The 23,629-nt window shown below is 37.3% G+C and overlaps 1 protein-coding gene across 1 annotated transcript; it reads left to right on the top strand.

Moving 5' to 3' along the window:
- Nucleotides 1-7,654: 7,654 nt before the first annotated feature.
- On the top strand, nt 7,655-21,836 carry LOC110785856 (WD-40 repeat-containing protein MSI4). The gene is made up of 15 exons (XM_021990371.2): nt 7,655-8,051; nt 11,345-11,408; nt 11,522-11,608; nt 11,723-11,785; nt 12,559-12,624; nt 12,777-12,851; nt 13,066-13,141; nt 14,722-14,944; nt 15,398-15,479; nt 19,650-19,723; nt 19,801-19,912; nt 20,013-20,087; nt 20,693-20,772; nt 20,868-20,967; nt 21,477-21,836. Exons 1-15 carry the CDS (start codon nt 7,906-7,908, stop codon nt 21,570-21,572), a joined length of 1,419 nt encoding a protein of 472 aa, XP_021846063.1. The 5' UTR covers nt 7,655-7,905; the 3' UTR covers nt 21,573-21,836.
- Nucleotides 21,837-23,629: the final 1,793 nt, after the last annotated feature.

The raw sequence follows: 23,629 nt of genomic DNA, 5'->3' as shown, positions 1-23,629 counted from the left end.
TCTATTTGGGTCTTTTTCTCTTAAATCTTAACACTCGAGATGATCAAATTAAGCTCATTCGATATCTCAAAATTGTCTTTGTTTTTCCTTATTACATGTTCTCTCTGCATCACATACTCACAGCACATACTAGTTACCCTAGCTCTCTGCTGGTAAGCTGGACCATTAATTGCACAAAAGAAGGCACGCATGCTTCAGAAGAACGACCTTCTCTATACAGGTCCAAATTATCCACACATCAGTCAACATTCTTTAGTTGTAGATTCACATGTTCGTAAGAGTCACCGTTTCACTGTTTTCAGGACCAGAAATGCATGGTGAACAACGCATCAGCATTCAGCATTCAGCATTCAGCATTCAGCATTCGCATTCAGAATAAGGACATGGAATCAAACTAAACGCATGCTGCAAATAAAGTATCACTATAGTTAGCTAGTGCGGTCCCATAGACTCCAAACCAACATCCGAAAGCCCAGCACAGGCCACAGGTTATGGACACTGAGACCCAGCCAAAAACAGTGTGGCCCAAGCTCTTAAAAGTCCAGTTTGGAGAAAGGCCACGGATGAGGAAATTTCTGGTGAAATTATAATAGAGACTAGAGAGGGGAAATGATATAGCAAAAAATGTACTACTATACATTCAATCCAATCTAATTAATTACTACGTAAGTTACATTAAAAGAACTTTTATAAGCTCCTAACACATACTACTAACTCCATTTCAAAATGAGCTTTACTGATACTATTTGCACAAATGTTAAGACCAAATAGAGAAACCGTGTAAAAAGGTGGGTGAATCCATGATTTGTTGTTGTTTGACTCCATTCCTTAATCTCGTTAACCTTTGATTTCTTAGTTTAGTTTAATTAGTTTTCGTCGAGTCGACTAGTGCTTTTACCTATCCCGTTCCGACCTAGCTTATCGTTTGATTAGCATTATTAGTGCACCTTAGTCCTTGTGGATTTCGACCCTTACTTATCGCTTTAATTGTGTTTAATGATTAGTTTAGGTAATTGGTTTGATTAGGAGAGACTAATAACGACCTAGTTTTACCCTCAATCAAAATGGCGCCGTTGCCGGGGATTACGGTTTGCATTAGTTTGTGTTAGTTAGATGAGTATGTCTAGGTCATTGTTCATAGTCTTTTACTTTGTGTAGTTTTCTTCTTATTTTTGAAAAAATTTGCTAAAATATGGCAACTATCCCTATCTCTGAAAATGATGAATCGTGTACACTTGGTGATTTCACGTCTCTCCACCATGATCTTCTCCATAATGATTTCCTTAATGCTTTGCATTCCGAGTCGGTCATTTCATTGTCCGAGTTTCGTCCTTTTATAGCTCACTTGGATTGCCAAGAAGGCCTTAAACTGGATTCTTTTATTAAGGACTTTGAGGTTGCGTCCCGAACTTTAATTTTCAAAAGGAATGGGATAAGTCTCTAACTTTCTAAATGAATCCATTCGGGATGCTTGATGGAGAAGAATTGAATTTGAGGCTAAATTTCTACCTATGATGCATGACATTGAGGAATTGAGTATTGGGGATTATATTCCTACTCATTCCTCCTTGAGTGAATGCCTCGATGATGGTGATGAAAATCTCTTTGCTCCATTTTGTTCCCAAGTGCTCAAATCGATTCTAATTGTGGATGAATGTGAATTTGCCAACCAAAAACAATCTCTTCAAGGTATTAAGGAAATTGAGGATGTGGAAGTCCCCTCTTTGATTGGAGGATCCTTGGATGAGAGTTCTTGTACTCTTTGTGATGTGAGTGAATTGAAGTTGTTTGTGAAACTTTTGTTCTCACTCCCTTCCCTCATATCCCTTTTCAAATTAAGAAACTCAACATTTATCCTTCATTTCCCATCTCTTTTCCCTATTTACCCCAACTCCCACCGCTTGAGGATTCTTTTTCCTCTATTGATCCTAATGATTCTCCTACCCCAAAGGAGCAAGAAGAAGGGAGTATTTCTTATGTTATTCCTTTAGTTTGTAGTTTTGATTTTAATTCTTCTTATTTTCTCATTTTTTTCTTTTGATTTTTCTTCTTTTTGGCACCCCACCCCCCATAGGCATAGAGTTGCATTTAACTTTGCGCATGCTTCTCACTTGACTCTTGCCTACTTGATGTTCTTGGATATGTTTTCCAATGCATTTGACAAACTATTGTGATCATTTTCTGGGTACTTACTAAAGGTAAAGGTCGTCAAGCTAATGCCGTAAAAGAAGCGCTTCTCGGGAGGTAACCCGTGGTTTTGGCCAAATTGGCCTTTGTATACTAATTTTGTTTTCTCTTTGAGGTTGTTTGCCTCACGCCTCCTTGATTTGGAGGTCATTTCATCTACCATTGCCGTGCCCGATGGTCCTTATGGTGAGTTCGATTGTATTTTCGGTTCTTTGCGGGACTTGCTCCCACGATAGCAACAGCACGCAGGATGTGCTGTTGTGCGACGAGAGGGACGAAGGGAGTGCGCGAGAGGCGAGAGAAAAAGAGAGAGTGAGGGAGAGTGTGCGGGGCTGCGGGGCAGCTGTGTGCACGAAGAGAGCGAGAGGTGGGGTGCGGTACTCGAAGGCACGGGCACACAGCAACAACGATGAGCAAGGCTGCTCGTGTGTGGGTGAGGGGCGAGCAATAGGAGAGCCGGACGAAGGAGAGAGAACAAAGAGGAGAGAGAGGGTTGTGAAATTGTGAGGGGATCATTAATGAGAGGGGTCTTATTTATAGGTTTCTAGTTCCTAGTGGGCTCAGGTTAGGGTTTTGCATTGGGCTTTGCAATTGGGTTTAAGTTAGAATTAAATACTAAAAGCTTTGTTGGGTTCACCAACTGAATTGGATTGAGCTCGGAATTGAATTTAAATATTTTTGAAATACGACCCAATAAATTCCCGACTTAAATAATAAAATATTAAATTCATTTAATTTTATTTCGGAATTAAATAAAAATAATAAATATTTTATTTAATTAAAAACCACACTTAAATGCAATTTAAATTCTAAAATTCGTAAAAATACTTTATAAATACATTAAAATATATTTAAAAATTCAGAAAAATACGAGGTATTACATGATTTGTTTACGTACTATTTGTGTGACGCTACGGGTTCAGTTAAGAGTAAATTGTGGATTAATATTATTAATTCCACTTGAACTGAAGCGGCCTCTAGCCAGACATTCAGATCACTTGATCTCACTGAATTATTAACTTGTTAATAAATACTAAACCGCATTTATTAGATTTAGCATTAAATGCATTTAGTGCAAACTTGGACCAATGTCATTATTTCCTTCAATTATGACGCCATGGATTTGGACACTTGAATTTGGTATATGGACTAGAAAATTCGCCATTATGACGCCACGGATTTGGACACTTGAATTTGGTATATGGACTAGAAAATCCGGCATTATGACGCCATGGATTTGGACTTTTGAATTTGGTATTTGGAATTTGGACTAGAAAATCCGGCATTATGCTTGGAGTTTTGAATTTGGTATTTGGAAATTGGACTAGAAATTCCGGCATTATGACGCCATGGATTTGGACTTTGGTATTTTTGCGTGGGGCATGTTTTTGGGTTTTGGAATAAACGGAGTGGCACTCCTAATTACTATCCTAAATCGGCGATTTTGATGCATGAGGTTGAATGGTGCTCCTAGGAGGTTTAGTTTTCCTAGTTTGGAGGCTATGGTTTTTTTGGCAAAGCTAGAACTCGGGGTTAGCCATTCACGCGTGCAAAGACTCCCACACACAATGCATATAAACACGTTGTCATACTAGCATGAACATGATTGTGACATGCAAAGTTCTCAAACTAGAGTCGGCTATAAGTTTTTGTATGACGCAATTGGTCGGTTTAGGGTGTCAAAGGGTACTTGACTAAGAGGCAGACCTGGTAACAAGGCGCCTCCACCAAGGGAGACGTATGTTAGAGAACGGTCTTCATGCCAAATGCTGGGAGCATTATGACAAATGTCAAGTTTTGGTAGACTCGGAAATGATCAAACACTTTAGCAGGGAGCCGTATGGAGAGTGATCCAGTCTTTGCCCCCATGGTTAACCCGAATGTAGAACACATTCTTGTGGGGCAAGGGTAGAAAAATTGATTTTGATTCTTCGAAAAGCATGCATGCAATGCCTAAAAGACAATTGTATTGAACCAAAATTTGCGAATTTTACCGTTTCGGCACTCGTTCTCAAAGTTTGGGAATGGCTCTTTCAACGCTCAAAATTTGAACCAAACTCCCATTTTGAACATTGAAACGTGATTTGGGAAGGCTGCCACTGCCAGCTACTGCGCCAGACGCAAGGCAGCAGCGCCAGACGCTGCTGACTGCCCCAAGTGCTTCAGCCAGTCAGTGGCAGTTTGCTCGAAACATGTTTACTGCTCAAAACGTAAGTTTAGGACTCCTTAGTGGAGTCTCCAAGTTGTAGGGGTTTTTATTCTTCTAGTGGTATTTTCGTATTTCGTATAGTTTGTACATTGAATTTGGTATGTAAGTTATGAGAGCTTGATGAATCTTGTTTAAGATCTACCAAGGTCTCTAACTTGTCTAATTTGTCAAGTGTGTGATCAACTAGATTTGACTTGATCTTCTCAATCCCACCCCTAAAAGGGGAGCCAAATTCTAGGTTCACGCAAGTGATGTAATTGAATTTTGAACATAGAAAATAAAAGCTCAAAATATAGGAAAGTGCGTAAAATACCCCTACGGCTTTCGGAATTTTGAACATTGATGGAGTGGCCACCAAACAAGTTTAAGGTTCCGGTTTGGAAAGATCGTAGTATGACTCGGGATAAGGCATTTGGAATTTGAAACCGTTTAGAAACTCGGGTAAGGGAGCGAGGCACTTATTTGAGTGGAATTCGCAATTGGTTCATACAATTCAAGCATCATTTTCGGAGTATAATCCTAACATGACACTAAAATTAGGCGGGTGAGCATGCTTGATTAGAACATCGAATTTGCTAAGTTTGTATGGTGATCACTTTGATTTAAGTCAAATTTAAGGAACCTAGACCGAATTTTTCAAAAATTATCTTTGTTAAGCGTGATTAGAACTTGTATTTTGTTGATTTAGCATGTTACGTGATGAAAGCAATAAAAACAAGTAAAGCATCATCACAATAGAAATTTAAAGTGCGAAATTAGTAAATATACATCACCACCTAGAAAAGGGACTAGGTGAAAACCACATTGCCTAGAAGGACTAGGCAAGTAAAGTCGCATAAATAGTAAGTGCGAAATTGAAAGATGCAATAATTAAAGGCGCGGAATTGAAATAAGCAATAAAGCAATAAATAAGCAATAAAGCGTTGAACTTGTATAATAGAAATTGAATGACTTGAATATTGAAAATCCGATTGAGGAGCACTTGCTCAAAAGTGATTTAATTTGGCTCCCCATCAAATCTAATCGGGTAAAAATAATCTCACTTTAAAATGAGTTGCTCATTAAAAAGTTTTATCGATTTTGTATATTGCATATTGAAATAGAACTTGAATATTGAACTTAAACTTGAATATAGAACTTGAATATTGAAATTAGGAGGCTTGGTTCTTAAAGATTAGACCTTTCCATGTTAAAAGGCCTCACCTTTAATATGCTCCATGACTTGAAATTGATTCTAGTTTAAAGAGAAGTTGATCTCATTTAAACATCATTGAATATTGAATGTAGAACTTGTATATTGAACATAGAAATTTATATGTTCATATGTTCTGTTTGGAAAAGGGTTTGCACTTTTCCAAACAACCTTGAACTTGCATAAAGTTAAAGTTTGAAGATTTGAATGATGATTGTTGTAAGGAACACTTTCAAGAATGAAAACCTCAACTTACTATTCATATTTTTTTTGGAAACAAAGTATAAAGATTGAAACTTGAAACTTGTAAAGGGAGTTTAAAACATCATTTGAGGGGGGGGGGGGGGGGGGGGGGGGGAGGTTTCAAGTATGAAATCCCCTCAAAGATTACACCTTTTTAAACAATTCCTACTTCAAGTGAGTATGAACATCACAAGAACATCATAGGATTATTAAACTTGAAATAAGAAAGGTAGAAAATTAGATTTGAAGAGTCCTCGGAAATTTACCTAGATTCTGGTGTTGATTGATTTCCAAGCTTGGACTCCCATATTGCTTAGGACATTAGAACATTGAACTTGTATTTGAAGAGTGTTTGTATGAGAGTAAATTTTAGATATTTTAATTGAATATTGAAAGATTTGAAACTTGAATATTGAAGGATTTGAAGATTGAATTTTAGAGAGTTTCGAAATAGGCAGAGCTTCGTTGCTCGAAATTGAATGATTCTTGCTCCGTTTGTTCGTGAAAAATAGGGGTATTTATAGGAAAACCTGATGGGAATAGAGAAAGTCAGCGGCAGGCGCTGGCCTTGTCGCCAGGCGCCAGTTGCCAGGTGGCACATAACAACTGGTACAGACCAACGCGCTGCTTTTGTCCTTTTGTGCGTTTTGGCGGTTTGCAAAAGATGCTCTTTGTACCTTCTCGGTCCTTTTTCTTGGAGGCGAAGGCATGGATATTTTATTTTTTGAAAGAGATATTTTTGAGGAAGCTTCTTGAGATTGCTGATTTGTACGGGTTTCGCTCGGTTTTACGGGTCGGAGCCCGGAATGCTCGGTTTTGGGACAGGCGCCCGAATTTGACTTTCCTTATATGATTTTGAGTGGAAAAGTGCCATGGAGAATGATGGTGGCATCCATTTCTTGATATTGAACTTGGATTTTTAAATTGTATTTTGGAAATGTGTATGGGCTTGAATTGGAAGCCGAGGTTAGGATTTGGGCCAAAGGTTTGTATCTTTGAATTGGAAGTTCGGAATAGAAATTGAACTTGGGGATTGAATTTGTTTGGATTTGAGTTATGAATTGGAGTTGGATTTTCTGAATTAGAATGTGTTTGTATTGGAATTGTGTTTTCTTTGGGATTTGTACTTGAATTTTGAACGAAGTTTGGAATTGAATTGAATTATGTCATTTGAAATTGGTAGCTTGCACTTAGAAATTTACCACCCAAATATATTGGCGGTATCGTCATTAGACTCTAGGGGAGACACAAATTCGGTGTCTACAGACAGGATCCCTGATCTTGAGGCGAACTTGGGCTAGTCGAGTTTGTTTCACCGCTGGAGATATTAGAAGTGCTCTGAGTAGACTTATGATAATCTAGATTGAATTGACTTTGCTAGTCAGTCTTGTACATGAATCACCTTTTTGTTGGGGATGATGAGGCATTAGAACTGAGTGGGCTAGAATAGGATAGCTCCCAGATTGATTTTGAATTTTGATTTTGTATCCTTTGATCATTTAGTATTCTTCTCGACGACACGAGGAGGAAGATTGCTGAGGGCTCGACCCACAGAGCAGCTGAGGAGGATGCCTCCGACGGGGAGGTTGAGAAGCTAGAGGAAGTTTTTGCTGAGGGGCATGGTTCTCGCTCGAAGACCGAACCGCTTCAATTAAAATAATATAGAGTATTATATTTCTTTTAAATTTTTGATATGTTTAAAGTAAAAATCGAAACAAAACCACTACCTAAAACACAAACACGACACGTGTGCCCGAATCGCAAAAGTCGCGAGTAGAGCAATATTGAAGGCCGTCCCAGTTAGTGAGCAATATTGAGGGCCGTCCCAGTTAGTGAGCAATATTGAGGGCCGTCCCAGTTAGTGCCACATGAACCAAGCGGCTAAGCCCCCAAAACAATCCTAAAAACACGGGCTTCTTAACACAGTAGCACTCTAGCAGGGTGCACTTACTTCTGAACTCACCACCATAAGCAGAGTTGCATTCACAGACGAAGACGACGATATAGGGTGTGCTGAATTAGCGGGAAACCAAAAAGCACAGTAAACCTCGCAGGAGAGAGAAAGAGAGAGAAGATGACGGAGAAAGGTAAAGGAGGAAAGGGTGGGAAGGCAGGCGAGTTAACGGTGGACGAGAAGTACACTCAGTGGAAATCTCTGGTACCCATTCTTTACGATTGGCTTGCTAACCACAATCTTGTTTGGCCTGCTCTTTCTTGTCGGTATACGTCTTTCTATCTCCTTTTTCTGCATTTTCTTCTTCTTTGTTGAATTTCAGTGAAATGTGAGTTGGGGTTTTCTGGGTTTTATTGAATGCTTGGGGGTTTCTATTTTTGGATAGATTTGGAGTGAAATTTGGGTGTAATTTCAAGAAAATGTATGTAATGGTGATTTCTATGCGAATTTGGGGTTTTTCATCTTAAGAGTTTGGGTGTAATTTCAAGAAAATGCATGTTATTGATCATGGCGTGCGTTTAATTTTCCAGGTTACATGTGTTAGTTCATGGCAATTTATGCACTTGTTTTAAGATTTACCATCCATCCTTAATTGTAATGTATTATTTGGAAAAAGGGATTGATTGGATAGTTTGATGTGAGAGTGGCATACAGTGTGGTTGTTTTTGTCTCCCAAATGAACCTTGTGAATTGTGAGGATGGGTTATATTTTTGGCATGCACATTACCAAGATCTACATTGTTATATATCTTGGCATCCTCTGATATTACAATAAGCTCAAGCTAGTTGGAGGTAAGCAAAGTTTCATTGTCACTGTCTAGGGCATGACCGCATGCGTTATACTGGGTTGTTTTCATGGCGGCGGTTGTTTGATATGCAAAATCCCCCAGTGAGTGTTTGATGGGTGTAAAATGTTTTTCCCAATTTCCTTTGTTTGATTTGTAAGTTGTAACTAACTCTTTGGAGGTGAAAAACATTTTCCTTTTGAAAGGATGGGAAATCTGTTTTCTTCCCTCCTTACCTCCCTTTTCTTCTCCCACCATAAATTCTCACCCTTCCACTCCTATTTTCCTTTTCTCTATAACTTTTCTTGTTATGAAACAAACAAAGGAAAAGAAGTTGAAATTGAACCATTTTTCGATGAAATTTATTTCACCAAACCATACGAAGTCTTAAAAGAAAGCTACTTAAGGGCCAGGGGAGTTGATGTTGGGGGTGAGGTAGGAAAACACCAATTACTGAACTATACATCCGAGAGTATTATCCAATTGGTACTCTCGGGGTAAAACGCAGCGAAAACAAAACAAAATGCCCGCGACCAAATAACGTTGGGTAACATATGAAACGACCGAAATGACATAGAAATTAAAGTAAGATACGAAATAAAAAAAAACAACATACGAAATGAAAAAAATAACATAACATAACTGTCAAAATTATAACTTATAAATAGACGGAAAAATGAAGAAAAATCAAGAAAATGCTTCATTTCCCTTTCGACACTTTCTCTCTCCTCTCCACTTTCTCACTCCACAACTATCACAAACCGCCATTTTTGGGAGATTTGTGAGCTTTCTCTCTCCTCCCCATTTACATTTCTTCAATCTCCATCAAAAGGTGAAGCAATTTGAAGATTTTCTCAAGTAACAAGGGAAGCAAATTGTTACATACTTTTAGGTCCATAATGTAAACTTTTTTTTTTTTTTTTTTTTTTTTTTTTTTTTTTTTTTCTTCTTCTGGTGCAAATGAGCCACGAGGGAAATATAATGTAAACTTATGATGTCATATTAATACATTTCTTCGCTAGTATCATTGTGTTATTTGTTTATTTTAACATGTTATTAATTTTCATAAGCATGTTACTTCTTGTCATTAGCATATTTCTTTTAAAAATGTTATATTATGTTGCTTTATCGTATATTTAAGAAACACGTTAATTGATTTATGGTCATTGACATTTAATATGTTAAATCAATTAAAAAAATACCTTTTTTTTATATAATGAAATTGCTTAACAAGTTATTATTTCCATTCAAATAATGTTAGTTTTTATTATATTCATATTTTTTTATTAGTACACGTGTTGTTTTTTACTTATGCAATGTTATTTTATTTAACTCCTATGTTACTTTATTAAAAAAAACATTAATAAACAAAAGAACATGTAACACAAAAACATAGGAAAAGAGTAGTATACAACCACCACTAAAATTATTATTCGCAAAATCACATTTTATTCCATTAATTCATTTTTGCTATAAATTTTATGAAATATATTTATATAAGTTTCTTAAAAGTTAGCGATAAGCACTTTTAAACCTATGTTATTTTCATATAGACTTATGTTATTTTTCTATAAATATATGCTATTTTCTCTTTCATGTTATTTTTTACAAAACTAATGTTACTCCCTCCGTCCCTTAATACTCGCACCGGTTTGACCGGTGCGGAGTTTAAGACATTTGAATTGACTTATTAATTTAATGAGTGTTAGTTGATAGTGGGGTATTTTTTTAATATAGTTAATGGGAAATGTGTAAGAGGTGGGGAGTGGTGAGTGGGTATGTGAATTTTTAAATGATTTTTTGTAGGGAATAGGGGTGTAAGTGGGGTTAGTAAGTAAGTGTAGAAATAATATAATATTGGTATAAATTTCCATTTATAGAAGCGGTGCAAGTATTAAGGGACGGCTCGAAAAGGAAAGCGGTGCGAGTATTAAGGGACGGAGGTAGTATTTTTTTCCACATAAAGCGCAAAGGATATGATTTAGACGCGCGGGAGTACCAGGAAGAAGGTACTCTCGGGTGTATGTAAGAATTTGTGGGAAAACACATGATGCCAATACTCCCTCTGTCCCTTAAAATTGCCTCATACTCGGTTTAATTTTATGTAAAAAATTTGCACATGAGTTGATAAAATTGGGCACATGAGGAGAGAGAAAGTGGGAAAACATGCCAAAAGAAGAGGTATAAGGCAAACTAATGGGACACCCCAAAGTGAAATATGGGGGAATAAAAAAGGGTCGCAGGGAGTATTTGCTGGTGATGGGTTTTTTGTGGAATCGTTTCGAATCTTAGGCCCATATAATTTGTTTCCCAGTGTGTTTGGAATCAAGCTTATATGAGGAAAACTTGTAAAAGTGTATAAACATGAATCTCCAGTTTTTTAATGTTTGGTTGTTGAAAAGGAAAATTATGTATAAGTTAAATCGAGGATGTATGAGTAACCTCTGGGTTTTATTCTACCTTTTTTTATTTCCATAGTTATCCTTATCCCTGACTCCCTGCTAAAGTGCTGGAAAAACATTGGAAAACTAAGAAAGTCAATTTTTAAGCTAAGTAATACCCTATATTCCTTAGATTTCTCTAATTTAACTTTTCTACACATGATTCTAGTTTACTTTTCTTCATACTCCGTACTTCCACATTCAGTTGGTCTCCAAACACAGGGTTCATAGCTATGTTCATGATTTTATTATTTTTTTGTGATTAAAGTTTTTAAAGAGAGTTAATCTACCATTAGTATGATGGTTGTATACTTGTATGCTGTAATGTTGTAGATGGGGTCCACTTATTGAGGAAGCCACTTACAAGCATCGGCAGCGTCTTTATCTCTCTGAACAGGTTATCACATACTCAGTATTTGTCTGTTTGTTTAATATTGTTACATAATTCCAAGTACATGTGATGCATTCTCATAATTCTTACTAAAGAATGTTCCTCATCTTTAACTTTAGACTGATGGGAGTGTTCCAAATACACTTGTTATTGCAAATGTTGAAGTTGTTAAGCCTAGGGTTGCTGCTGCAGAGCATATATCTCAGGTAATATAATCCGTGCATGCTAGCTCATTTGTTAGTATACTATCTTCTACTAATTGTTACAACACGAAGGCTTGCATTTAAACTTCATTTTCTTTTGTGATCTTGTTATTTCAGTTTAATGAAGAGGCTCGCTCTCCATTTGTTAAGAAGTTCAAAACCCTCATACATCCAGGGGAGGTACACTTACTGTTTTCCTTGCCAAGGGGTCAAATTTATCGTGCAGTGGCCTTGCTTTGTTGAGCATTTTCAAGCTAGTTTGGTATAGTGTTGTGTTATCTGGTATTGATGGATACAGAGTGCTCTGATTTTATGATGTATGTAGATTTGAAACTGGAGTCGTCTTTATAAATCATATCTAATTTAGTATTCTGTTTCTGCATTGACTTGACCATGTTCCAGGGACATGCAGACTATTGTTTTATTTCTAGCTCATAGTATGGTTGCTATTGAGTTTGTATTGAAGCTGGTGCAGCTTTGAGAAATAAAATGGAACACCCTTCTAACTACAACATGTAAGAATACATTGTGATAAGTTGCAATCTGTAGAGACTACGAAGAGTGAGAGTAACTCCAGTACAAGCTGATCTACCTCCCCATCAAGAACCAACCCATAATCCTCCACCCCTTTGAGGTTTAATCTTAATCTAGTCTTTGCAGAAAGAGGCGGTCTCGCTAAGTTTAAGCAGTACTTCTGACGATTCTTGGGTTAAGTTTGGTTTAGGTGCTCCTTTCATTCTTATTAATGAGGCATCTGCAGCTCTCCTAGGAGCTAGATAGATTAGGAAACATTACTAATCATACCTTCTTTCCCCTGGGGACAACATGATTATGATTAGCATTATAATAAATGTGGTACTGTAAGTGTTTTGCATTATCTTTGGCTGCTTTGTTGTTGGCCTTGTACAATTTTCTCTATCGTTGCTACATCTATTGCATTTTCTTTTGTTCAGGTGAACAGGATCAGAGAACTCCCGCAGAACAGTAACATAGTGGCAACACACACTGATAGCCCTGACGTGAGTTATCTATTTAAGTAAATATGAATATTCATAACATGGGCATGGAAACTCACATGCTATTTTCAACAACATATTCATGAATCATGATACTATCCCTTGGTAAAGTAAGTTGAAAGTATTACATGCTTTAACTTATTGAATCTCTTCAGGTTTTAATTTGGGATGTGGAAAATCAACCTACTCGTCATGCAGTTCTAGGAGCTCATAGCTCTCGTCCAGATCTGGTATGCTTCATCCAAAGTCTACCTTCTCTTAAACCTTTTTGTTGTCCTGCCACCTGTGTATGAAAACCTCTATTGCTGCCATTCATATGGTTCTGAAACTGTTTGACAATTATAAATAAATTTTTTTTCTTGATAAAGCAATATTAGATTCAAATTTTAAATTGTTTTTTTTAATTTAAAACTTTAAATAGTTAGCTGATCCCTTATCACGCAGATATTGACTGGACACCAGGAAAATGCTGAATTTGCTCTTGCAATGTGCTCTTGTGAACCGCTGGTGCTTTCTGGAGGTGTGACTCGTATTGTGTTAAAGAACTACTTTAGTGATCTCATTAATGTTTTTGTCATTTTTACTACTATTCATTGTTGGTTTAAGTGTTGAACACTTTAACCTAGTGTTTTAAAGAATATCATGCTTTGCCGTTGATAATACATTTACCCTGCAATTATGAGGACATTATACTTATGTTTTCTTTCTTTTGCGTAAATCCCTCACAATGAAGTAATGAACTTGTTGAGTAAATTAATTTCCCTTCTTACGAGGCTTCTTTTTCCATAACTAAAATTTGCCGATATGTTTTTTTGGCCAAAGAGATTATCTTACCATCAGCTTGGGATTTTGAACTACTGCCGGTGAGGCTTAGGCGATCGACAAGGATTTTTGGAAAAGTATAGCTTTATGGAGAGACATAGGCTCTGTTCTGTTCGACTAATTTCGACTTATTTCAGACAAAATAAGTTCAGTTAAGTTCAGATAAGTTCTGATAATATAAGCTCAGAAAAATAAGTTCTTTTTAGATAAAATAAGTTCAGACAAAATAAGTCGAATAAGTGGAGCCATAGTGAAATGATGGTCTACATAAGAGAATGGTTATAAACTGGTCAATATTTTTTATATCTTTGGATCTTTGCATAATTAATTGATATCTACCATGGGAAGTTGCTCAACTAGAAGTTGATTATGTTGTAGAAGTGTCTTATTTTGTAGGCTTTTATTTATAAGAGAGTGGAAAGGGAATGACACACTCCTATTATAGTCGAAATGTTGAATATAACATAAGAAGAGATATATTCTCCACCTACTTCTGTTTAGTTAGAAGGTTAGATTTCCTTTTGATTGGGAGTAAGTCCGTGTTCTCTATTTTAAATTTGTGATCAGGTTTCCAAATTTAAATTTGATATCCCTATATATTCTTGTTAGGTGCTCAAGAAATGTAGAAACAAGGCTATGCTGACCATCTAAATCTAACAAACCAGAGCCACTCAGCGGTCGGGAATGTGGGTTATGCTGACCATCTAAATCTAACAAACCATCTAGCCACTCAGTGGTGGGGAATTTGGGTCATATTTCTCTGAGACATTCCTGTATTAAAAATTAAGTGTTTTCATATCCCGTTTCTTAGAAATTATCTGTGTTTGCATGTATCTTACTCTCCTTTGTAGCCGCAGAAGCAGTTATTTGACTTCGTACTGGTTGTTTGTTGTATTTGCCGTGCTTGATCTGCTAAAACGTGGATCTAGGTACAGTAATTATTTAAGTGATCTGTCCAATGAGGGTCTGTATGGTCTATTGGCTGACCTTAGGGTTCATGTCTCCTCATTTCACAATGACTTTTGGAGAGGCATGTTTCTGAAGCAATTTACGTTAACATTCTGTAGCTAAGGCGGTTTCATTAATTTTTCCTGTTGTATGATTTGCTGTTTGTACCATGTGTTCCTTTTTAGTACAATTTTGTACTCCCTTTGTCCGGAAATATTGTTACCATAATAGTGTAGTTTCAAGTTTTCAACTAGCAATGCAACAACTAAATCCATATTAGATATAGTATTACTTTCTCCCCCTATTCACTAGCAAAGTTTTACCATGCAGGGAAGGATAAATTAGTGGTTTTGTGGAGTATAAATGATCATATCTCAACATTGGCTACAGAACCAGGGGCCGCAAAGTCCACTTCTTCTGGCAGCAATATCAAATCGGCATCTAAGTCTGGTGATGGAAATAATGGAAATACAGCTAGTCCTTCAGTTGAAGCACGTGGCATCTACAAGGGACATGACGATACTGTTGAGGATGTACAATTTTGCCCCACGAGGTAGCTTGCATAATCACTGTTTTGTTTGTCTCAACTTATGATTTCTCTGAAATATTTGGACCAAAGGAAGTTACAGTTATCACATCTATGCTACGGAGTATCTTATGATAATTGGGTTGTATATAACCTCAAGTAATACTAGAGAACCGGACATAGGTATGGTCTATGGACCCTTGACTGTTGAGACTTCATTTTAAAAAACATGCAAAATATTCATTAAAATACCATATTTAAGTGCCTGACATTTGGACTTGCACTTGTGTTGTGTCTGACATTAGTAATTGAGTCAAATAATATAGTTGCCTCTAACAAAACAAAAGGGGCTAGTGATTGTGTAGCACTTTAAGCGTGTTTGTGTGTTTTAAACATTAGGTTAGTTCATTCATTCATTCATATTCACACATTAGGTTATTCTATTCGTTTATATTTACACGTTCTCTATGTGTGTGGAAGTGCGCAGCAGTTTTGCAGCGTGGGTGATGATTCCTGCCTAATACTGTGGGATTCAAGAACTGGATTGACTCCAGTCACTAAGGTAACATCTCTGTGCTTGGTGGCATTTTCGAGATTATGATTCTTTTTTTAGTGAAAAGCTTAGGAACAAGTAGAAATGGTGTTTGTAATATGTTAATGTATGCAACTAGTGCTATTTTCACTGCACAGTTCAATAGTTTATGAACTTTTATTGGGAATGCTTGAAGTTACATTATAAATAGTTTGCAGACTTGCAGTGTTGATGTGTCTCCTTTTTTCTTTCTTCTTAGTAAAAAGGAATTTAATGGAAAACTCTCAAATGGGTGGTCCCCCTCTTCCTTGATACTAATTTGAAAAGTGGAAGACATAAGATGGCATGGAACTATGTTTCCATTAAATTGTACATGGCACTAAAATCTGAAAGGGGAAGGGAGAGAGGGACAGGGTTATGAAAGTTAGTGGTAGAAGTTTTGTCATACAACTATAGAGGCCACCTTAGTTTCTTGAACTCCACTTTTTCTTCTCTCCAAGTTTTATTAGACATTGCCTCTATAGTTGTCTAAATATTTTTACATTGTTTTATTCCCTTCCATAGTTCTGTTCCAGAATGCTTTCTCCCCAATTCTCGATGCAAGAAAAAAGAAAGAATAAAGAAGAAAATGAAGGGGGGAGGAGGAATTTTTCTGAATTTCATCATGTTACTTGTACACTAAGCAAATTCTGCAGAGTTATGCACATTCTAAATCAAACTGAGTTTCTAATTTGTGGTTTTAGTGATGGAAGATCTTCTTACTTGCTTTTTTGTTTAAATGCCATATGAGATATGGCCAATCTTGATAGAAGAAATTTTCTTGTTTTTGCAATCAACTATGGTTTTGGACTCTACCTTTTATATATTTGGTAGATTTGGGAAGCTATTTTGGAACAGAACTCCCTCAAGCCTATGTGTTAGAATCCAACCTTCCTTTACTTGTATTTTGCTTATCTAATGCTTTCTATGATCTTTCTAATAGTTTCCTAGGCTCTAGATAGAATTATTATGTTACTGTCAATCCGGTGTTCAGTGTTCAAAGGTAGTTTGTAGATAATTCAAAATAAATGAATAAATGAATTCCTAGTTCTCACCAATTGTTGCCATTGCTTGTATTTTGTTGTAGGCCTTTATAGATATTGTGCCGCCACTTGCTCTAAAGCATCCCAAATCCCACAAAGTCCCGTAATCAGATAAATTCTTGCCGCCGGTCTCGCTTGTGCCTGTTGTTTGCACACAAGCGCCCCGGTCGACCCTCGCCCCTCACTCTTGACGCCGGTAGGCAAGAGCGCCCATTCAAAATCAGACGCTAACTCGTGCCCTTACGAGTCGCAAGACACTCATTCCGCACAAGGCTTGCATCCTTGCCGCCAATAGGCAAGAGTGCGTCGCACGAATCCGGTGTCAACACATTCGGACCGTGACAATTGTTATCAGAGCCAAGGTCCAAACCTAGGTATCAAGAGACCCGAGGAAGCAAACTAAAAGGGAATCACTAGAAGAAAGACTAGCCTGGCTAGAAGGCTCTAGCCAAGTCAGAGAGCTGGACCCGACTCGAGGAAGTTGTGATTGGCCAAGCCAAAGAAATAGAAAGACTCGAGAATGCGGTCGATGAGCTTATGCAAGAGAAAGAAGCGCTTCACGAACAACTTAGCTTTGCGCTTCAGGCTTCACGAACAACTTAGCTTTGTTCAGAAGCAAGCTGAAGATGCACAAGACAAGTGCGCGATCCTGATGCGCGCTGCAAGGACTGAGCTCGTGCAATGAAGATCAAACTCCAAAGCCTTGAGACTACATCGACGCTAGAGACTTGAAGGAAGTTGATAACTTCCTTTTCGACATGGAGCAGTATTTCAGAATCTGTTAGTTGAGTGACAACCTAAAGGTGGATACTGCGACCATGCACTTGTCAGATGATGCAAAGCTATGGTGGCGCAGAAAACACACTGAAATTGAAGCCGGGAAGATCAAGATAGACACCTGGCAAGAGTTTAAGAAGGAACTAAAAGATCATTTCTATCCCGAGAACACCGAGTTTGTTGCAAGAATGAATCTACAAGAGATCCGCCACAAGGGCTCCATACGCTACTATGTGAAAGAATATTCGGCTTGCATGTTGGACATCCGAGACATGAAAGAAAAGGATCGGTTGATCAACTTTGTTCACGAGCTACAAGAATGAGCGCAACTTAGAAGTATTGAGGGCGAAAGTTGTCACCCTTTCGTCCGCTATGACTGTTGCAGAGCGACTAATGGGCTACTCCGCTGGGAGGGGCCATCGCTCAGAAGAAGAAACTAGGGGGGGACCGCTACAAGTCTGGAGGGCCCGACTCCAAACTCGCCTAAGAGCGCAACAGGTGGCTCGAAGGTGTCGTCCAACTCTATCGGGGGATTCAAGCCAAGAAGTGCGGGAAGCGACTCTCAGAATTCATGGTAGTCGTCATCCCAATGAACAAGAGAATCCAAAGTCGGCACGCCCTCGGGAAATTGCTTGCTATGTCGAGGTCCACACAAATGGTGGGACTGCAAACACAAAGGGAGATTGACAACCTCCAAAGAGGTTGTCGGCCATGACCGTCAAAGAAACCCAAAATAAAGCAGGTGAGTCCGAAGAAGAGGAAGATTTGCAGCCTCAGAGAATGGGTGCCATCTACTACCTTTGTTTCTCAATACTTGTATCATTTCTTTTTTCACGTATTCAAATACGCTTCTTTGAACATTAATATATCTAATTGCGTGTAAGTAAAAATTATAAAAACTTGATATTTGGAATCCTCGTTTTAAAATGAATTTAACAATATCTTACTTGACTACGTTTATTCTTATATAATGTGAAAGAATGATTGACAAGGTTAGTTGATGAATAGTGCCCAAATGAGAAACGATACATCTATTGCAGAACGGAGGTAGTACAAGATGGGCGCCATGAGGATGGTGTCCCCGGGACAGGAAGAAGACCGACCGACACCTGTCGGCAATGTCAGTAATGAAGCCCCAGAAGAAGACAACATCCCAGAAGCACCAACGTGAGTGATGAAGCCACATAAAAAGGTGACATCTTAGATACCCCCTCGCAACAGATACAAGAATCAAGATGCAAGCTCGAGCCAAGCTGCACCGAGCAAGAAGCCAGAATCAAGGAAGACTTGGATTCACAAGAAGCACCAGACCCAAAAAGAAACAATCACCAAGACTCCAACAGAAGCAAACCAAACTACCAAGAGATAGGAAGATTCAAGAAGACATCGGCCACCACCATCAACCAACGGCGCAAAAAAGACCGCATAATTTAAGATATGAGCTTTTTCTTTTATCTATTGTAATTCTTTTAAGTCGACGAGCTCATCGACAACTTAAGTGGGGGAGGATGTTAGAATTCAACCCTCCTTTACTTGTATTTTGCTTATCTATTGCTTTCTAGGATCATTTTAATAGTTTTCTAGACTCTAGATAGAACTAATTTGTTATTGTCAATCCGGCAATCTAGTGTTCACCGGTAGTTTGTAGCTAATTCAAAATAAACCTCTATGAGGGATTGAGGGGTATGCATAAATGAATTCCTAGTTCTCACCATTCTTGCCATCGCTTTATTGCTTGTGTTTTGTTGTAGGCCTTTATAGATATTGTGCCGCCACTTGCTCTAAAGCATCCCAAATCCCACAAAGTCTCGCAATCAGATAAATTCTCGTCGCCGGTCCCGCTTGTGCCTGTTGTGCGCACACAAGCGCCCCGCTCGGACCCTCGCCCCTCGCTCTTGCCAATTGCCGCCAATTGGCAAGAGCACCCATTCAGAATCAGATGTTTGCTCGTGCCCCTACGAGTCACAAGACACTCATTCCGCACAAGGTTTGCATCCTTGCCGTCAATAGGCAAGAGTGCGCCGCACGGATCCGGTGTCAAAATATTCGGACCGTGACACTATGCTTGTCCGTATATTGCAGCAATCCTACTTATGTTGAGTTGAATCATACTGTATACTAACCATCTGTTAACTTGGTAACTTATTGATAACAGATGACATTCCGACATTTGTTTCTGTAGATGGTTGGTTTTGTAACAGTTTCCAACTTTTGCTGTTGTAAATGCCTTTCACATTCAAATATGTGATATTTCAAGTAGTTATATATCAATATTTGAAATTCCATTATGCTTGCTGAGCCGGCTTAGGCATCTTTTTGACGAAATGTTATGTCCCACCAGGTTGAAAAGGCCCATGATACTGATCTGCATTGTGTTGATTGGAACCCTCATGATGAAAACTTCATTTTGACTGGGTACGTGCTTTTTGTTATTTTTCAATTTGGTATTTTAATATTTGGTTCTAATCTACAGAAACTCCGTGTGCATTCAGATCAGCTGATAATTCAGTTCACATGTTTGATCGGAGAAATCTCACTAAGGATGGAGTTGGATCACCTGTCCATAAATTTCAGGGCCACAGCGATCCTGTCCTTTGTGTACAGGTCAGCATATTTTTGTTGATTTAGCTTGCAAAGTTTTGATCATCTTATGAATCCTAGAAGATTTTTGTACTTATAGATTATTAACGATTTTTTGATACAGTGGTCCCCGCATAATAGATCAGTTTTTGGCAGCGCTGCTGAGGATGGCCTGCTGAACATATGGGATTATGAAAAGGTATGGATACACTATCCTTTAGTGCGGTGAAGTTCTTTCCTCTCTTCACAAGGGTTGTACACAAGCTCTGTGAATACAAAGGCGTGTTTTTTTTATTACATATTCTGACATTATGCACTAGAAGATATTCCTTTAATGTGGAGGACTCTGGTGGAGGTTATTTTCAAAAGAAAATTTGTTACAGGTTACCAGAATCATGTACATCTCAAACGTTCTGGACTTCTGTATTCCAACAAATATCTTATAGCAACTATTTAACCTCTTCTGAGAAAATTTGTCAAACTTTATTGAAAATCCCTAAAAAAAATTTATGTTGGATAAAAAATGCCTGAACCGGCTGAAAGTAGTTGATGCAAGAAGCAAACTCCATGTCTACCAATTTGATGAGACTTTCTGGTTTTCACGTTTGTTGTTCTATATTTTTCCTAGAAAACCCCCGTTAATCTTATGTATTTTTAGCATCAAATGACTGTGTAGCGAAATAGCAACTCCTTACCTTTGCCAACAATTTGCTGCCATAGGTCTACTAATGTACTTGCATAGTTGCATGTTCATCCCTTTTATTCGGCTGACTGCTAATCATTTATTCTTTTGATAATACTTAGGTTGGTGAAATGCAACCAGAGAGTGGAAACAAAATGTCGGATTGTCCAGCAGGTTTATTTTTCAAGCATGCAGGACACAGGTATGGTGTGACTTACATACTGACTTCTTTGCATTTGAATACCTTTGTTTGATTTGTCTAGTTTTAGGTTCCTAACCTTTCTATTTTTGGAATAGGGACAAAGTGGTCGACTTCCACTGGAATTCAATTGATCCGTGGACTATTGTCAGTGTTTCAGACGATTGCTCAAGCTCTGCTGGAGGAGGAACGTTGCAGGTATTGATATTTTTATTGCTTGTTCTGATGCCACTCTGGTCTAGAATGGATTTCTTTTACTTAAACTCACTTTTGACTTTTGAGTATTTGCAAGATTGTTGTTTAATTAGCAACCTCATTCTCAGCTTAAATTAGGTTTCCCATGCTTATTATATACTCTAGTGTATCAAGCAGGTGCATCATGCATGTACTGTATGCCTTAATTTTGTCCTTTTCTACACAAACCCATTGTGTGTTTGTTAAAGGAGAGTTTGTTTTGCTAGTTATTTCCACACTCCCGTGCCTTTTGTGTGTGCTTTTGCATGTAGAATATTTTGCAAGCATTCACTGAGTCGTTTACTATGTCTAATTTCACAGAAATTACCACGTCTACCTAATCAGAAATTCAGAAGTGCAATTTGCTTTTTGCAAGACCAAGTTTCTCATTTTTATGATTCTTAGTTGCCATGCAACTTTTACTGACTGATTAGTTTCTGTCCTATATTTTTTTTTTCTTGTATATGTTGCAGATGTGGCGCATTATTGATTTGCTTTACCGACCAGAAGATGATGTCCTGGCGGAGTTGGAGAAGTTCCGATCTCATGTAACCACATGCTCCTCTTAGATCGTACTGTACAAGGATATTAGAACATGTTTAGGCTGTGTTTGAACTTTGAAGGGTGCAAATATCACTCTTTTGAACGTGAAATCTGTGTTTTTGGGATGGGTGAACGTTTGTTTGACCCTTTTGCAAAATGTAACCTTGAATGCTGAATTTACTACGCCGTTTCTAAATCTGATGGTCTGATAAGGGCATCACTCCCTCTGTCCCAAAACAATAGTCCAATATACTAAAGTATGTTCGGAAAAAATTGTCCATTTGCCTTTTCGTGTGTACTCTAACCATTCATCGTTACTAAACTGTGTTTATTCCCTCGTCTGCAGATCTACATCTGGAAATTAAACAAATGTAAGAATAGAATGTTGGTCTAAAACTTGTCTTTTAAATACTTAATTATAAGAACTACGTAGTAGTACGAATACGTAACTGGAAAGTGGAAAGTATGATTATGAGTATGAGGTGAACTCGATTAGAGCAAGAGCCAAGAGCCAAGAGGGCCCCACCTTGCAAAATTTCTTGTTCATATTCTTGGCTTTTGATGAATGGACGGCTTCTTAATGTTTTATGTTACCAAAGTCGGTGCAGAAAGGTTATACCAATTATCATTTCTTTTCAACTTTTTTCTATTTTTCTTTTTCTTTTCTGAAGTTGGATTTTGGAAGCATAACTGGCTTGTCTAACGCTTTTGTCTATTGACATACAATAATACGGAGTAAAAGTTAAGGAAACATACCTTGTGGTGGGGAAGAGACTTCAAAACAACTTTAAAATTGTGTTTAAACATTCAGGGTGTCTACTGCTTTTTCTTTTAGGCAAGGAAGAAGAATTCTTTCTAGCGAAAAATAAAATAAAATAAAAAGAATTGTCTTATTTGGTAAAAAATGTCAGACAGACTCAACTTAGCAGGTTAGTCAAACCATTTGGAATTGGTGGAAAAACTAAGAAATCCTCATCCCTGGTGGATTGAACCCTCCAACCTCAAGGGTAAAAGGTCCTATAAATTAAGTTTAGCTTCGTATTGTATCTTTTACTTCTATTTAATCGAATTATGTGTTATGTATTTTTTTATATATATATAATTATAATAGATAGTTCATATTCTTATGCATAGATTTATTTTTTATTGAATGATTTGATTTTATTCCTATGGTATCATAGGTCAAGCTTTGCTCCGTGCTTCGATTGTACTGGAAGAATTATTGAAAATGGATTAACTTTTTTAGATTTGCATACTACATTAATGACATTTATGATTTCACTAATTCTGCTTTCGCTGCAGACGGGGTCTAACTTTTTTTAATCATTAAATCCTCTATATTTCTTACTATGCTATTATAAATTACAAACTTTTATATAAGACGATCTTAAACAAAAAAATATTATTTTGGTGTCATATAAATTAAGCAATGAAAACAACTAGTTAAGCAATGAAATCAATTAGTTAAGCACTAAACTAATTAGTTAAACAATGGAACCAATTATTTAAGCAATGAAAAAAATTAGTTAAGCAATCAAAACAATATTTTTGGTAAGACGATCTTACACAAAATTGCCGATTATAAATATCGTTATAAACAGCGAACTGGTTTCAACAAATTACTCATCCACTTATATTAAAATTTAAAAGTAAGATATAAGGAATGTCACGTTACATTAAAAATCCAAACATCCAGGTTCTCCACAAATTTATTAATCTCCACAAATTTGGATGAAAAAGTAACAAATTAACAATGTTGCCTTACATAAAAACGTTTTGTAATAATAATCAAATAAATAATTGTTAGAACAATACTAGAAAACTTTAATACCAAGCAAATTTTGTGCTGGTGATGAGATTCGTAGGTCATTTGTTCGAATTGAGTTATATCGAACGGACCATGTGAATGTTTTTTCAGGTGTGAGATCTTTTTTTATCCTTCTCGATTATGCAAATGCTTAACTAAATTAACCTATACAATCCTAAATATCATGTTAAATCGCACTCAATCATTCATACGACCGCATTTTAAATGAAAACATCTTCACACGTTTGTATTTCAAAACAAAATCCATATGTAGTG

The sequence above is a fragment of the Spinacia oleracea genome, chromosome 6, assembly GCF_020520425.1.
Source record: "Spinacia oleracea cultivar Varoflay chromosome 6, BTI_SOV_V1, whole genome shotgun sequence".
Taxonomy (NCBI): Eukaryota; Viridiplantae; Streptophyta; class Magnoliopsida; order Caryophyllales; family Amaranthaceae; genus Spinacia; species Spinacia oleracea.
The sequence above is the reverse complement of the archived record's forward strand: the minus strand, read 5'-3'. Positions and strand labels throughout refer to the sequence as shown.

Bases quoted from the DNA above. Each gene is read 5' to 3' on its own strand.
- LOC110785856 (XM_021990371.2), top strand. From the start codon at position 7,906: ATGACGGAGAAAGGTAAAGGAGGAAAGGGTGGGAAGGCAGGCGAGTTA. The intron at 11,609-11,722 runs GTAATATAATCC...TTGTTATTTCAG, and splicing joins CTGCAGAGCATATATCTCAG to TTTAATGAAGAGGCTCGCTC. The intron at 14,945-15,397 runs GTAGCTTGCATA...TGTGTGTGGAAG, and splicing joins GTACAATTTTGCCCCACGAG to TGCGCAGCAGTTTTGCAGCG.